Source organism: Vidua macroura, chromosome 20, assembly GCF_024509145.1.
Source record: "Vidua macroura isolate BioBank_ID:100142 chromosome 20, ASM2450914v1, whole genome shotgun sequence".
In the NCBI taxonomy this organism is placed as follows: Eukaryota; Metazoa; Chordata; class Aves; order Passeriformes; family Viduidae; genus Vidua; species Vidua macroura.
In genome coordinates this window covers 4,113,574-4,129,091 of record NC_071590.1, presented here as the reverse complement: position 1 = coordinate 4,129,091, position 15,518 = coordinate 4,113,574, and the positions used below count along the sequence as shown (strand labels likewise).

At 39.1% G+C, this 15,518-nt stretch overlaps 1 protein-coding gene across 1 annotated transcript in view; it reads right to left on the bottom strand.

Moving 5' to 3' along the window:
• Positions 1-15,518, bottom strand: part of ZZEF1 (zinc finger ZZ-type and EF-hand domain containing 1) — a 56,684-nt gene that overhangs the window by 20,722 nt on the left and 20,444 nt on the right. Inside the window, exons 19-36 of the mRNA XM_053995334.1 lie at positions 15,142-15,301; positions 14,084-14,205; positions 13,888-13,998; positions 13,071-13,237; positions 12,427-12,508; positions 11,621-11,822; positions 10,124-10,272; positions 9,517-9,757; positions 7,908-7,987; positions 6,941-7,034; positions 5,865-6,381; positions 5,069-5,233; positions 4,303-4,422; positions 3,245-3,406; positions 2,471-2,600; positions 2,083-2,221; positions 1,028-1,193; positions 298-560 (exon numbers count right to left, since the gene is read on the bottom strand). Of these exons, the coding sequence (XP_053851309.1) occupies positions 298-560; positions 1,028-1,193; positions 2,083-2,221; positions 2,471-2,600; positions 3,245-3,406; positions 4,303-4,422; positions 5,069-5,233; positions 5,865-6,381; positions 6,941-7,034; positions 7,908-7,987; positions 9,517-9,757; positions 10,124-10,272; positions 11,621-11,822; positions 12,427-12,508; positions 13,071-13,237; positions 13,888-13,998; positions 14,084-14,205; positions 15,142-15,301 (3,070 nt within the window). The remainder of the gene's footprint in view (positions 1-297; positions 561-1,027; positions 1,194-2,082; positions 2,222-2,470; positions 2,601-3,244; positions 3,407-4,302; positions 4,423-5,068; positions 5,234-5,864; positions 6,382-6,940; positions 7,035-7,907; positions 7,988-9,516; positions 9,758-10,123; positions 10,273-11,620; positions 11,823-12,426; positions 12,509-13,070; positions 13,238-13,887; positions 13,999-14,083; positions 14,206-15,141; positions 15,302-15,518) is intronic.

Here is a 15,518-nt window from a genome sequence, read left to right as displayed (position 1 = left end):
AAGCTATATTGACTGATCCCTTTACAACAGCTAAGATGGAAAAAAAAACAACCAGAGACTTGCCAAGCTGTGTCCAATGTTTATGTAAGCATAAAATTAGTTTTCTCAAGCACTCTATTTTCCATGTTCCAACGACCCTGAACGACACTTGTTCTACATTTACTTTCTACATAAACAGTTATTCTCAGTCAAGTACACAGTAGCTTCCCCTTTCCTTTGGAAACTTTCAAGTCAGTAACCACAGACATTTCTGACACTTGTAGAAAGCATTGTTCAGAGCAGGAGGAGCTGACTCACCTTTTCCGTGCTGTGCTTTCATCAGGCAGTCCCCAATGAGCTGAATGCACTGATGCTGCAGAACTCTGGCATGACTGAGGACCTGGGGATCCAGTTTCTCTCCTTCTACTTCCTCCCCGTTTGCCAGATCTGCACTGTAGAGGGTCAAGGCAGCAAAGAGCAGCCAGGAGTAGTTGTGGACATAGGGCTGGATGAGGCGCTGGCGGTCACTGATGCGGATGGTCACCATGGGATACACCGTGATGCTGTGGGTGGGCAGGTGGCTGAAGGACAAGGGACATCGTTTAGGAATGCAGCTTTTGGTTTTTTGCTAACCTACATAATCAGTCAACACAAAATGCCTTCACAGGGAACCACTTAAAGCCCAACACATTCCAGAGGTTCAAACTGTGGACCTGGTTTTTATGACCTCTGCTGTCAAGCACTGAAAACTGTTGTTTTCCACAGTAGGGAGTGTTTCTCCTATCCTGTCATACAGGACTGGTAACTCCTTCTGCAGCTTTCCTAGCCACATCCAGAAAACAATTGCTGCCAAGTGACTTCAGAGGTTGAGGCAGGTTTCCAGACATTTTTGCCAAACTGGTCCTGTCTTTGTTTCCCCAAAGCACACCAAGGAGATGTTCTGATGTCAGACACAGCTTTATAGGAAGTACCATGACTGATTGTATTTAGCTACTAAATACTGTCTTTCTGCCACATGGGGGAAAGTAAAATCACATTTTTAATATACCTGTCAGAGTATTTCTTTGCATGATAGCATCCATAGCAAAGGTCAAAGTCATCACAAACATTGCAGTTCATTCTCCGACCTATGATAACTCCTTGGCAGTGATCACAGGCATATTCCATATTCACCATTTCATGGTCATCCTCATGCCCTTCAGGTTTAACTCCACCTGTAAAGAAAGACTTCCCTGTAAATCTTTCTTCTACAGGACCTTTCCTAATTTCAAGTTCACATTCATACTAGGGAAAGAACAGTTAAACATTTCCAAAGAACCAAGAAGAAAAGTGTTTGACTTTATTTTGTGTATAATAGTCCTGGGTTGCAAGATATGGCTGGGGGTGTGGATTCTATTGCCATCTGTTAGAGGTGGGGCAGTTATCTTCTGTTCATTAGGCAGTTCATCTCTCCCACAGCCAATCCTCCCTCCAGAAGATCTCTTCTGTTCATGAGTGTCCCTGCATGGCTGAGAAAATTCCAGCATCCCATGGGGAGAGGCTCCACCCAGGGGAGCAGCCAAGCATTCCTACCTGGATCCAATCTGCCCTTGGAACAGCACAGCAGCCTTTGCCCACTGCATTCCCAGAGGAGCAGCTTTCTTCCCCACTGCATTCCCAGAGGGAGCCCAGGCCCATCCACAGCAGCCCTGGAGCTTCAGAGGAAAACTCCAGCCTTGTCCAGGATCCTGCTCCAGCAGAAGCACAGCTGGCACTGCAGGAGGGCTGAGCCCCCATGGAATGGCACTGCTGCCACCACTCTGACCCACAGCCTGCCAGGGCCTGCTCTCACTCTGGCAGTGTTGTTTTGTATTACTGCATTTTTCTATTTTTATTTTCTTCCCTAATAAAGAACTGTTATTCCTACTCACATATCTTTGCCCAAGAGCCCCTTAATTTCAAAAATTGTAATAATTCAGAGGGAGGGGATTTACATTTTCTATTTCAAGGAAGGCTCCTGCCTTCCTTAGCAAACACGTGTCTTTTCAAACCAAGACAATAATTTACGAGCTACTGTTTTGGCTTCAAATACAGGGTTTTGAGGGGTTATTTAATGGTTCTTACCAAGGAAACAAGTTTTACACAGATCCATGTCATTGCACTGCAGACAGCGGTAGCGATGCCACGGCGCGATCTCATCACAGCCATCACAGGAAATGTCTACGTTTAACAGGTCACAGTAACGAGCAACAAACATGTGCATCTACAGCAATAAACCAACACAATTTACTTGAGTATTATTTTCTGACTTTGAGAAAGCTTCAGACAGGAGGCAGAACATTTCCCTTGCCAAAAATGAATGGCGCTATTTTAATAATTTCGGACTCTTGAAAGTCTACAGAGATCCAACTAATAGAAATGAATTATAAACCAGACTTCTTTCTGCCCTTTAGGCTTTTAAAGATCTCTTATTTACCCTTTCTGCAGGTAAATAAACAAAACATGAGGTCACCTTTCTCTGCTTCTCTGGGTCAGCTTGAGCTATCTTTTCATACCAGGTCTCAAACATTACATCCTGACATTCATCCATCCATTCACAATTTTGCTTGTAGTCTGCAATTTCATCTTCTTCACTCCACTGACTAAAAGAAAAGCAAGCTTAAAATTAAGTTTGAATGCTATCAGGCTTCCCTTTAATAAAGCTTTACTTTTTAATGAAGAACAATATGCTGTAAGATGCTAATAAAAACAGAATTGTGAGAATCCCATTCACTTTTCTAATAAATGACCATACAGACACCTGCTTCTTGCTTCTGTGACATGTTCTTAAATACATATGGGGACCATAATGCAAAAATCAGGAAAATCTACTCTTACTAAACAGCTTTTGGAATGCTGGCAAATCAGATGTTTTAAATTTTTAAAGTTTTTTTGACCTTCACATTTGCTCATGTGCAAGTACAACTACTATAAAATTGCCATATGAAGGTGTTAAAAACATTTGACATTCATCAAGGCAAAACACAGTATTATATACCTCCTGCTACACTGCTAAACAAGCAAAGTGTTCCAGTAGTAATCAGGTTAAACTTAAAATTCCAATAGTTTTTGTACCAGCAAAAAAAATTGCAATACTTCAGATAAGCCCTTGGATACTGATCAGAATTATGCCAAACTTGTTTATAGCACCCTTACTGCTTGGTCCAGCTCGAAGTTCAGGAACCTTTGTGGGTCAAATGGAATCAGCATTTAGCAGCATGTGAAAGCTGCATTCCTCCTGACTCACCAAATGACACTGTCATGGGTACTGATGTTCTCCTGTGATGTTGTCATGAGAAGATGTGGCAGCTGGATCTCAACAAAGAAGGAAAGATCACTGGGCTCCCAGCTCATATCCAAGAGGTGCAGGAGAGCTGTCTGCACACAGGATAAGGCAGGAAGCAACGACCTAAATAAAAACAAAAGCCATTAAAACGTGACAGCTCTAAAGCTGACCTAAAGTTGAAAGATCTAGAGTTGAAACTGTGTGTGGAGAGGAAGGGTAGAAAAACCCCTGCACACTGCTTTTCAGGCTTTACTATGCATTAAAGTAACTCTGTGGCAGGAACTCAGGTTTATCAAAGGATTCAACTTAGACAATTTAGCAAGTACAGACTATGGAATTTGAAAGAAAGACAGTTTTCCTTCTGGATTCAGTTAAGATCAAGCTAATGGTGTTGCCTGAGCATTAGTAAGAGGATTTGTCTCTTCTCTACAGTACAGCATTTTCTTGGTATTTGCAGGAATTTATTCTGTTTGAAACCTTTTTGACATTTTCACCTGAAACTGAACAAAGGACTTGAAAGTTATTGTCAGAGAGACTGACATTATAGCCACAGAATTCTCATTTCTCTTGGACAACTGGCTATAAATCCTCCAAATTCTAACCAGAATGTTGCCAAAAAAAGAGTTTTAACATGAAAGCATGGCTGCAGAATTGCCATGTTTCTTGTGGCACTACCCTTGCCCAAGTATTCCATGATAAATTTGCTGTTTCTAGTATTTTACTACTGCACTTCAGAGACACACTGCAGAATTGTAACTACAAAATGCAGTAAGTCAAGTTTTTAACACTAATAAGTTTTTGTGCTTTTCTTTATTCCTTTAATAATAAAAAGCCAACTTGGCATTTTTGATCACAAGATCAAGGCTCTTAATTTAGTTCTGTAAATAATGGAAAGTACAGACAAAATTAATTAAGATATTAAATGGCAAATAAAAAATTACAAGGGAGGAGTTGTGGAGGAATGCAAAACAAACAAATAAAAAAAAAATCACATAAATAAAGCAAGCAATGTACTGTACCTGTCATTAATTGTACTAAATCCTTTCACAGAATTTACCAGGAACAGAACAAGCTGATAGTAAGACTCTCGAATCTCTTTGTGTAGCTCAGCACCACAGCCTTCCAAGTTTCCAAAGTAGCTGCAAATTAAAGAGTCATTTTAGTAGCCTAGAATTCACTGTGATGTTTCAGGTAGCATGATTTGTGCAAATTTTACAAACAGGCTCTTTTTGACTCCTCTTCACAAGTGTGAAGGGTGTTAGTTTTATTTAAAAATGCAGTCTAGAATTTTCAAACAAAATGAAAGAATCCTTTACCAGGAATCAGAAAGAGAAAAGGCAAAGAGAATATTCTCACAGCATTAAGAAGAGAAAATTCCTTTAAATTAAAAAGTTGCTTTATGAAAATTTAATCAAGATCTTAAAGGAAAACAGTGCATTGCAAGATGACCACAGAAAGCTCCTGACAAGTGAGAAGCCAAGAAACAGAGTTGTGACAGCACTGGCCAGACATAACATAGAAATCAGAGCTAAACATATTCATGATATTCATGGCATGAACAGCTGTGCAACTAAGTCCCACTTGAAAATAATTTTTTTTTTTTTTTTAATGAAGAACACCAGATATGCCTACTAGCCTGAAAACTAACCTCAAGTCATTCATATTTTTATTATCCACATCCACGAAAAAGCAGAACTTTCTACTCTTGTCAATATACATGCTGGAGGAACACAAGAACTAAGACAGCAAATCACATGGCTGAGATTTGCCTAAATAATTACTTACTTTGTAAAATCTTTCTGACAGGCTAGAAGTTCTAGGAGAAAAAGTACACAGGGTGGGTGAAAGCAGTGTGGCTGCCCAAGCGAGTCCAGGCACTGGCGGATGGTCTTGAGCACTTCCATAATACTCTGCCCTTGGGATTTTCTCAAAGCAAGAACCTTTAAAACACTGAAAGCAAAAAATATCAGTGAAAACTTCAAAACACTGTGCTTAAAGCAACACAAATAAAAGTATAATTCAAGAAGTGTTTGACTGGTTACAAACTGCTTTGTATCTGAATTTCCAGCTGTATTTCAGTGTATTAGTTGGAGTGAGTGATAAAGCTTCGAACAGAATTCAGCTCTTCCTGCACCATTCCATGTTCTAGAGTTCAACACAGACAAGCTGAGAATTGGAAATCTCTCTTTTGATTTATATTTTCAGAATACCAGGTAATTTAATGAGAGATGCAACTTATCTCTATTTGGTACCAAGGATTGGAAATAGTGATACACCATGGCTTTACTTTTGTAGATAAAAAGCAAAATGCCTCTACAAACACATCTGAGGAAGCAAGACAATAGATGCCAAGTGACTGTTTTTTACATTCTGTTCTATGTGACAGAAGCAAATGAAATGAAATAGTGCTCTCTGAGTCCTTACATTCTTGTGAATAACTGAGGCTTGATACATAAGTCTGACAACTCTAAACAAAATATTCTGCCATATTATCTTGCTGCTAAAATATTTTATTCTACCTGAAGAGGTGTGAAGACAAGCTTCTGTATATTATAACTGACAACATTTTCAATTTGCTTACCTTTCATGTGAAAGTGATTGATCCTTAATAAAGTCTAATATGCTCTTCAAAATAGGATATTTTTCCTTCACAGTAGGCAGAGCTCTTGGCTCTTCCATTGACCTGAAGGACAGCAGCCTCAGTCTTCCACGGCCCAGCTGGGACTTCCGGGTAGGAGTGGAAGGAGGGGATGACACATCTTCTTGCTGTGAAGCTGTATTCTCAACAGGCTTACTGTGAAATGCAGCTGCAGCTTCTGCTTGGTGGAGGTCTGGAATTTGTTTAACTTTCAGATCAGACTGTGATGCTTGACTACCTTCTTTTGAAACAGGGTGAATTCCTGCACTGGACGACACCGATGGTGCTGCCTGGAAGTCCATGTCCACAGCTGATCCTTGTCTTTGGCTTTGATCACTCATATACTGCTGGGGATCATCCATGTCTTGGGCTTCCACACTGTCTGAGGCAGAATCTTTTGTCTCTGCTCTTATGGGCAAAAAATTCAGCAACAAAAGACTCTTCTGCACACAGAGTTTTGCTGCAGAATAAAAATTGGAAGACTTAAAATCACGACAATAGAACAACAAATTTGCTGTCTTAGGCTTAAGAAGAAAGTGATTTATCTTATTTCTTCTCAGTCAAGACAGCTAAAAATACTGGTTTTTCTTGTTATATTGATCATGATGCTACCGGTTGCTTAAGTTCAGATTTCCAAATGCTAAATCTGAATAATCACACTGAACCATATGAAGTACAGAATAGTCAGTAAGAACACATTTTGTTCTAATAACAATCAGCTGCTGCTCTAACATCACTTAAATGTGGTAAGAAGTACCTACAAAAACAGATGAACTTAAGTTCAGAACCAGGTGACCTGAGTGAAAGGTCACTCCCTGCAGAACTTTATTACTGTTTTCTGCAAAGAACAGCAGAACATAATCCCAGATAATTAATCCAATGTACACTAGGCTATCTCTTAAGGTATGAAAAACTAACCCCAGTTGCTAACTTACCTTTCACAGCAAAAATAATGCCTTCAGGTTTACAATGCTTTCCTAAGCTACCTGGAATGCTCAAACATACAAGGCAACACTCACCGAGAGTTTCTGGGTTCACCTCACTTGCTTCTGTGTTCTGCTTCTCCTCAGCATCATTTCCCCTCCCCATCAGGAATTTCTGCTTCATTTCCAACTGCAGACAGGATGTTAATATAGTTAAAATATGATTCTCTCTGTACCTCCATACAGCAAGGCAGGATGAAGACTATAATGACTGAAAGGAATTTAATGTCAGGAATAGATGACTGTAGTTACTATTCCCAACTGCAGAGCAAAGCACCCAGGAGCCTAAAGGAGCAGCACCTGAACTGTCAGAGCAGTAACAGCCTCACCCCGAGCTGCTTGAGCTTTGTAGGCTGAGGCCATTCCCTGTCTTGTGATTTGATGTGCACCAATCCTCCAAGGAAAAGAAGGTTTCTCATTTACCCTCAGCACTCAGGAAAATGTAGACATCTAGTTGTGAGATAAAGTTCTCCAAAAATATGTTACCCCCTAGCAAATTCTGTCAGATGCAAACATCACCTGTCATGCAATGGGTAAAGGCAATTAATCATCTTAACATGCATCTGCATCCATTGTAACTCCAGTACATCAACCTGCCAGGAATTCTTAGGCAGAAAAGAGGAGGGAGAAAGTCACAAGACAATGGAATGATGTTTTAAGACACACTTCTTTCTATGATATACCTCAAAAGAAGTCCAACTGCAGTGTAAGAATCTAATTTACAACATAAGTTCTTGCTAAAATATAACACAAATTCAATTGATTTTCAGTCAGATTCAGTCCTAACTACTCATGATGATACATCTGGGGCTGAAGGAAGGAGAGGAGTGTAAGGATGCAATTAAACATTCAAGTCCAAAGTTTCAAAGTTAACCTATGTTCTAAGTGAATACAGTTGATGGAGAATAACTGAAGGAAAAACTGTTCCACCCTGCTCCTTAACATTGCACTGTAAAGTACTGAAGTAAATGACATTAATAGAGATCCTCCTGAGTGTTCTTACCATCCATATTCTAATGGAATCAGCCAGGGAATATACTTGTGCAAACTCATCACTCAAAGGCACCTTGCCTCCACTGTTGACTGGAAATGAGAGAAAGAAGAGAGTTCTGTTTATTTACAGCTCCATTTCATACAACTGCTTAACTAAAATTATGCTACAGCCCTCCCTTCATCTCTTAGTCAATACTTGGAATTATACCTGTAATAAAAATAGAGAATAAACCTGCCAACTTTCATATGTCATAAATATACAAACTGCACCTTGACTGATTTATTTACAAAGTTAATTTAATGAGTATCTTTCTCATCTCTTCCCAAAATTGCTGCCTGAAGCCATGGAAAATAAAATCCTCCCCTATGCATGCAATAACACTGATGCAGACTTATCAGAATAATCAACAAATATGTAGTAGTAACTTAAAGCTCTGTAGATGTATTTGTTTTCTCTACTGTTTTACACTATGAATTTTTAGAAAGGACTTTCAAGACCAATTTGCAAAAATTAAAAACCTGACAAATCAGTTTCTATTCAAACTGCCCTGACAATGACTATGGAGAAAAAGATATTCTTATTCAGTCTTCCCTCTTTCATTCTCCCTTTCTAATTTTTGTCCTGTATTCTTTTCAGCATCTCTTCTCCAAACTTCCCATACTGCAGGTGAACACAGGTCCTGAAACACTGAAATTACTCTGCCCCAGCAGGACCAGCAGATGAAGATACTGACAGAACAGTGGGATGGATTTCTCAAACACTCATTAATATTTGCCCAGTTCTCAATGTCACTCAGAAAATTAGCTCAATTATCAGACATAGACAAAATGACTAAAGGCAGCAACCACATTAGTCATCATATCAGCCTTTGTGTCAGTCATTTTTCACTCATAACTTCACAGCTCAAAAAATAGCTCAATCATTCTAACAAAAATGTAAAATGTTTAGTGTCAAAATTATGACAAAAAGTGAAAACCTAAAATGAAATCCTTCAAAACCAAGTAACATCTTATTCTCCAATACTTCAAATATATCAATGAACTTAATGGAAAGATGCTGTAAGTCAAAAAGTTGTTCATTTTACCTATTGAAAAATACATAAATTATAATACAATGGCCAGTAAGTTAAAAGCAAAATATTATCTTCTATTGGAAAAAAAAAATTCTGAGGATGGCAGGGCTGATTTCCACAGAATGGTATTTTTGGAGACAATTCACACCTCCTCCAACCCCAACAGTTAATAACAGAAGTTGCTGCTGGCTTTTTAGAAAAGGTACAATGTAGAAAATGATCCGAGAACCTCTAATAACTGGAGCCACACTGTTCTGAAGTAAAGCCCCAGAGGACATTTCTATCCTCTTTAGGTATAGCTTTACAGAATAAGAGCTTCTGATTATTATTATTATTTTACCAGTGCCATGAAGACAAAAATGTATGTTAATAAAAAATAAACACTCTAGAGAGAAAGCTTACCTAATCTGCCTAAATGATACCTTTCTACAGAACATCATCTTTAAATTGCCCCACTAAACTGATTTTTAAATGTTATAAACTAAGAGAGCCTTTTACAAACTGTAAGTCTTCATTATTAAGATAATCTAATAATATTAGAGTTACCATATTTTTGAAGCTTCTCAAATAAATCTGGAGTGAGATACACCAAAGCAGCAAATGTTGAGTTCACAGCTTGATCAACAGTAGGACCAGCAACTATATCTGTCTTTGGGGTCTGTTTTTTACATGCCTGTATAAGTCCTTTGAAAAGTTCAGATTTTTGCCCACTGAAGTCCTGGGCAGGATCTGATTTTGCAAAGTCGATAAGAAAGTTACGGCAGACGTCGTGGGGAGAGCTCCGAGCCTGCAGAGAAGGGGACAACACATCAATACTGGCTGAGAGAAAACAAAGGGCTGCAAAGTCAACTTGCAGTTTATCCACTGCAGCTGAGCAAACTGATCAATAAAAGACATCCCTGCACAAGATGGGGAGTGAATTAGATGATCTTTGAAGGTCTCTCCAAACCATTTGATGATTCCATGAAAATGGAAACTAATAAAGGGCACAGAACAACAGTTTCTTTCCTCCTTGGTATTTGAATCCAACAGCACAAATATTTAGTTTAGCACAGCAGCATGAGCTTAAGGGCGTTCCAACTCCATAAAGCCAATGAAGCTGTGTGATCCACAGGGACTCCATGCCAAGGGAACACAAGCAGTGGGTGAGTACCTCATTTTTGTCTTGGTGCTTGGTGTTGTTTTGCCTGGCTCCCGGGAGTGCCTCAGGACACAGCTGATGCCTGAAGACAGGTTTCCACAGAGGAGAATTGAGAACCGAGGTTACTTTCAAAGGAGGCAAGTCTGCTTCACTACCTAATTCTGCAAGAAATTCAGAACAGATCTTTCAGTTACTAAGTAATTTTCTTCATTTTTACAGATTACTGAAAATAATAAACATTAAACAGCCAGTAGGGAAAAAAACTGACAACAAACTCACAACAAAACGTTAATGCAAATAGACTGAACAAGTAATTTAGCAATGTTCTCTATTTTTCTAACATGGTACAGAAAACTGATGTACCCTTTCATTAATGGCAGCATCAATATCTTACTTTATAGTGACAACGTTACAATATGGAAGGACTTTAAATCAAACATTTTCACTGTATTATAATTACAGCAATTTTCTGATTTAAAAGAGTTTAAAAGCTTTCTCTCCTACTAAGCACCTAATTTGTTATATGCAAGCATGCTTATATTAAAAAAGGAAGAAAATATTCTCAAGCACTTCAATTAGTTCCCTGAATTCACATGTAAATAGCTGTCTAATTTTCCAAGGTAAATATGGACCACTTGATTGGAGGAAGAACTCTTAGCCTTATTTAATTTCTCCTAAGTGGTGGATGGATTCAGATTTAGGAAGCTAGAGAGAAGTGTTCTTGCTTACAAATTAATATTTTTTTTGTTTATTAAAATTTAATGTACTTATCTTCAAGGTCAAAATCCTAACTGTACTTAACTAATGTAATTAACCAAACTTAATTTGTGACTTCAAATTTCATTCAACACAAAACGCTCATGTGAAACTTAGAATCCTTTGTGTCCTAAGCTCTGTAATTTTTTCAGTTTGTTGGCTCCATATTCACACTCCCAATGTGGGCTGGATGACAGCACCAGGGAACAATCTTAAATGGAAAAAAAAAAAAAGAATATACTACTTCATAAATGTAATTTAGCTTAGTAGGATTACTTCCACGTGTCCATGTCTTCCATGGACTTGGAACACAGCAAGTCTTCCATGGATTTGGAACACAGCAAGTCTTCCATGGATTTGGAACACAGCAAGTCTTCCATGGACTTGCAACACAGCAAGTCTTCCATGGATTTGGAACAGAGCAAGTCTTCCATGGATTTGGAACACAGCAAGTCTTCCATGGACTTGCAACACAGCAAGTCTTCCATGGATTTGGAACACAGCAAGTCTTCCATGGACTTGCAACACAGCAAGTCTTCCATGGATTTGGAACAGAGCAAGTCTTCCATGGATTTGGAACACAGCAAGTCTTCCATGGACTTGCAACACAGCAAGTCTTCCATGGACTTGCAACACAGCAAGTCTTCCACGTTCACATGAGGGAAATACACAAGGAACTCCATTTCCACAGGGGTTTCTCAACACCAAGCCCTTGCTCCTCTCTGCAGGGATGGAGCTGTGGGAGGCACTCACCTCGCAGGGATTTGAGGGCCATGCTCCGGGAAGCCAAGCGCCCCATCAGCCGGGAGACAAGCAGCTGTAAATCCAAGCCCCAAGACACGGCAACGTCTGGGAGGCCGTAAGCAGTGACGGAAAACTTGTAGCCCCACTCATTATTGCTGCTGTCAGAGTGAAAGAGAAACTGCAGCCGTGGGCCAGCCTTAAAGGTCACTTTCTACAGAGCAACAAAACAGTCATTTTGCCAAATGTACATGACAGGAAAACGTTTCAGGGTAATGAATTCCCTTCAGCAACTCTGGGGTTTCAGTATTATGTTCTGGCCATAATAGAGCTAATTTCCCCCACCATCTCAATGAGAAACCCACAGTGCTAAGCAGGTAAAATTTCTATTCAAGAGCTTAATGAGCAATTTTATATATGATTGAGCTTTAAAAGTCAAGAGCCACAAAAACAGAAGAGCAGCATCCCATTTGAGGACAGAGCACAGCCTCAGGAAGGGCCAAAACTTGTTTTATGATATAAAAACTTGCAAGGGCAGAGCAAGTTTTACCCGTGTATTATTGGCAGTTAAACATGATTATTCCTTTTCACTTTAACTGACTGCTCTTTTGGTAACAGGAGCAAAGAGGGATTCTTTACTCATTCACTGCTTTTATTTCCAGCATTGCAGACTTTCTTCCCCATCTCCTGTCCCCCACCTAAGAAACACACCCATGCACAAAATCACACATCCTTTTATATAACAGGTTTCCACAGGAATCATAAGGACTTCCTAAGACTGGATAAATAATTTGGTTCATAATTTTAAAGGTGCTCACCTTAGGCCATTTCTCAGTGCCAACCTTTGTATCGTAACGAGTTTTTGCCCCTCTGGCATCAGTAAACTCCAGGTAATCATACCTGTGAAAATTGCAATTCATTACTTCCAAATTTACTTTTTAAGTTTTGAGGGAGAATGGTTTTGTTTCTGGATTTTCACAAGTGCTGTATCTAACTGCACACTGTCACTTCTTTCTGAACCACACCTTCATGTAACTGCTAAGGAGTTTATTTCATATTTCAATGCAGAAGTCCCAGCAAACACAGATCTGCCATCCTGCAGGACTCTGGAACTGGTAATGGATGCCATATCTAACATCTGGCAAATGCTTTAACTAAGCAGTAGCCTGATGCGTTACCAAGAGAAAGAGGGCAAAATAAATACCACAAGCACAAACTGTGGTGGTCACAGCATTATTATCAAACAGATCAAGGCCAAAGGAAGCAAAATTCATATGAACAGTATGTCTGTAAATTTGCCAGGAGAGGTAGCTTTCAGCACAAGGTCATTCAAAAATATACATTGTGTACTGCTCTGGACAATGAAAAAATTGAAATGGCATGTGTGGAGTGCACATTGAAACATGAATTGTCCCCTCTGCAAACAGACACTGGAATTTAACACAGCACAAGATTAAATTACCTTCTTTCAGTTTCACATTTTTCATCAAATTCCACCTCAAAGTAAGTTGCCCCATGACACAGGAAGACTGAGACCTCGTGGCAATTATTTTCATAGTTATGAGGTGATTCCATTGTCCAGGTTCTCAATACTACAGGCTGCTCCTGCTGCCAGCTTTCCATGTCTGTCTGTACAACAAAAATGCATTCTTAGATACAAAGGTAAGAAAAAAAAATAAATGACCACACTAGATTTTTGTGTCTGTACTTTCAAGTTGCCAGATGTGCACACAAATGGCATTTAAAAGGCTACAGCATTGATTTACACAGAAATTAGCTCTGAAGACATCCTTGGTAATCATAATAAGGAAGCACTTCTAAAACAAAACCCAGCCAGTCCACTGGAGGAGGAGACTCGGGAGGAGACTGTCTCACCCACAGGTGAGTACAAGTCTCCAGTCATGACAAAGAAACACTGGATGACTAATGCAGATTTCAACATCTATGCTACAGACACACAGATTTTATTTACATCACCACAAGCAGTGAAGCTAAAAATGTTAAGCATATACTATTTTTGTTTTCCTCTTCACCCACAGAATCCCCTCTTTCCTATCCACCTTCCAGGCTGCTCATTCCAGTTGCACTTTCTGACCACTTTTCCTTATCAGCAGATATGTTTGTCATTCTTCATTCAACATTTCATTACACATCCTACACTTTTAGAAGCTTCTTAGCTCTTTTCCAATGCTCACCAATAGAATCACCTCAGTTTTCTGTCTTCCTTGCAATTTTGCTTTTGTTTCAGAATGTTTAATAGTGCCCATGTCCTTAATTACCTTATGAGGTTCACTACAAAGGCTTTTCAGTGGTTCTATCAAAGTGCTGAATCCCTGTAGCAGAGTACAGTACGGAATGTCTAAAGTGCAAAAATCCAACAAGAAGATGACCTAGGAGCAAAGACAGGTGTCAGGAAAATGCCAGATCCACACCCATGCCTCCCAGGAACAGGATAAAATCCCATAGGTCACTTACCAGCTGACGAGTTGCCATAGCAAAGACAGAGCTACTTATTTTTTCAACTATTGTTTTGCCACTATATTGAGATAAGAGTGACTGCAAAATTGTTCTGATATTTGTCAGGAATTGGCCCACATCTAAAGAGAAAAAAAAAATAATCTTTTGTAGCTACCTTAAGGATTTGCTCCCACAATTCACTTTATCAAATATTAGGTGCATGGTGATGAGCACAAGGACAAATACAGCAGGAAAGGATCTGCTGCCCCAAGGCTGCAACACCCAACACTTCAGAGAAGTTTTCTGTGATATTTCTATTGTGGAAACAAGTCATGCTTATCAACAATATCACTGAAAAAATAAGGGATGAGTAATTCTCCAAGATTGTTTCAACAAGCTCCATGCATCCAGTAGTCTCAATACACTGCTAAGAAATGCAGCTGAAGTAAAAAGTGAGAGTAGGAATTTTTACCTACAGCCTTACTCCATTTTTAAATGTAATACAGGAACACAGCAAATTTATTTATAAACAAATAACATAAATATTGTGTAATTTTACATAAAATTACACCTTTGTTAAGTATTTGGCCCAATTAACTCAACACTGAGCTGCTGCATTATAAAAATGTAACAATCCCCCCCACAAAAAAAAACCCAACAAAACCCCTTAGATGTACCCAGTTTCTTAACCAACTTCTTGCTATCACAAACATCCAAGAATGCACATATCACCATGCAGGAGTTTACCAAAATATGAGATGCTGTTAAATTAAAATGTTAAATGAAAGCCTGTAACTATTTGTTGTTTGGAGGTTTTTTTTCAGTATTTGGCCCCCAAAACTTACTGAAATGCTTTCTGAAGATTCTCCCAACGTAAGATTATCAGTACAGCTAAAACTCCAGGTTGCTAAATATGCCTACTAATTATTTCCTAGAGAGATTAAAAATGCTATGACAGTTATGAGTATGCTTCAGGCAACCTTTGGTGATCCCTAATTATACTGCAATTTACAAAATCACATTTTAAAGTCCTGTATTGCCCCATATTTAATTCTGTATGCAATCCCAGCACTTACAATTTTTAAGTATTTCTACTGCAAGATCCTTGGCTGAATTATCAGTGCCTTTAAGCTGCAGATAGCACCAGGAAAGGAGGCTGCCCTGAACAGACCAGAATAAGGAAGACAAGACTGTGCCACTCTCTTGCTGTGCAACATCCAGCATCATCATTTCACACTGAAAAATAAGGAACATCCATGAATGTAATGGAGCCTCCTCTGCTGCAGCATGACACACAGTATGCACCAAGTAAGCTGGGATGGACACCAATCATCCCACTCACCCCAGAAAAAGATGAAATGCAAATGACAAGCAGCATGTAACACCCTGTAGCAAGTGATGGGCTTTGTTTTGATATATCACAACTTTAAATAGAAACAACTATATATGAGTC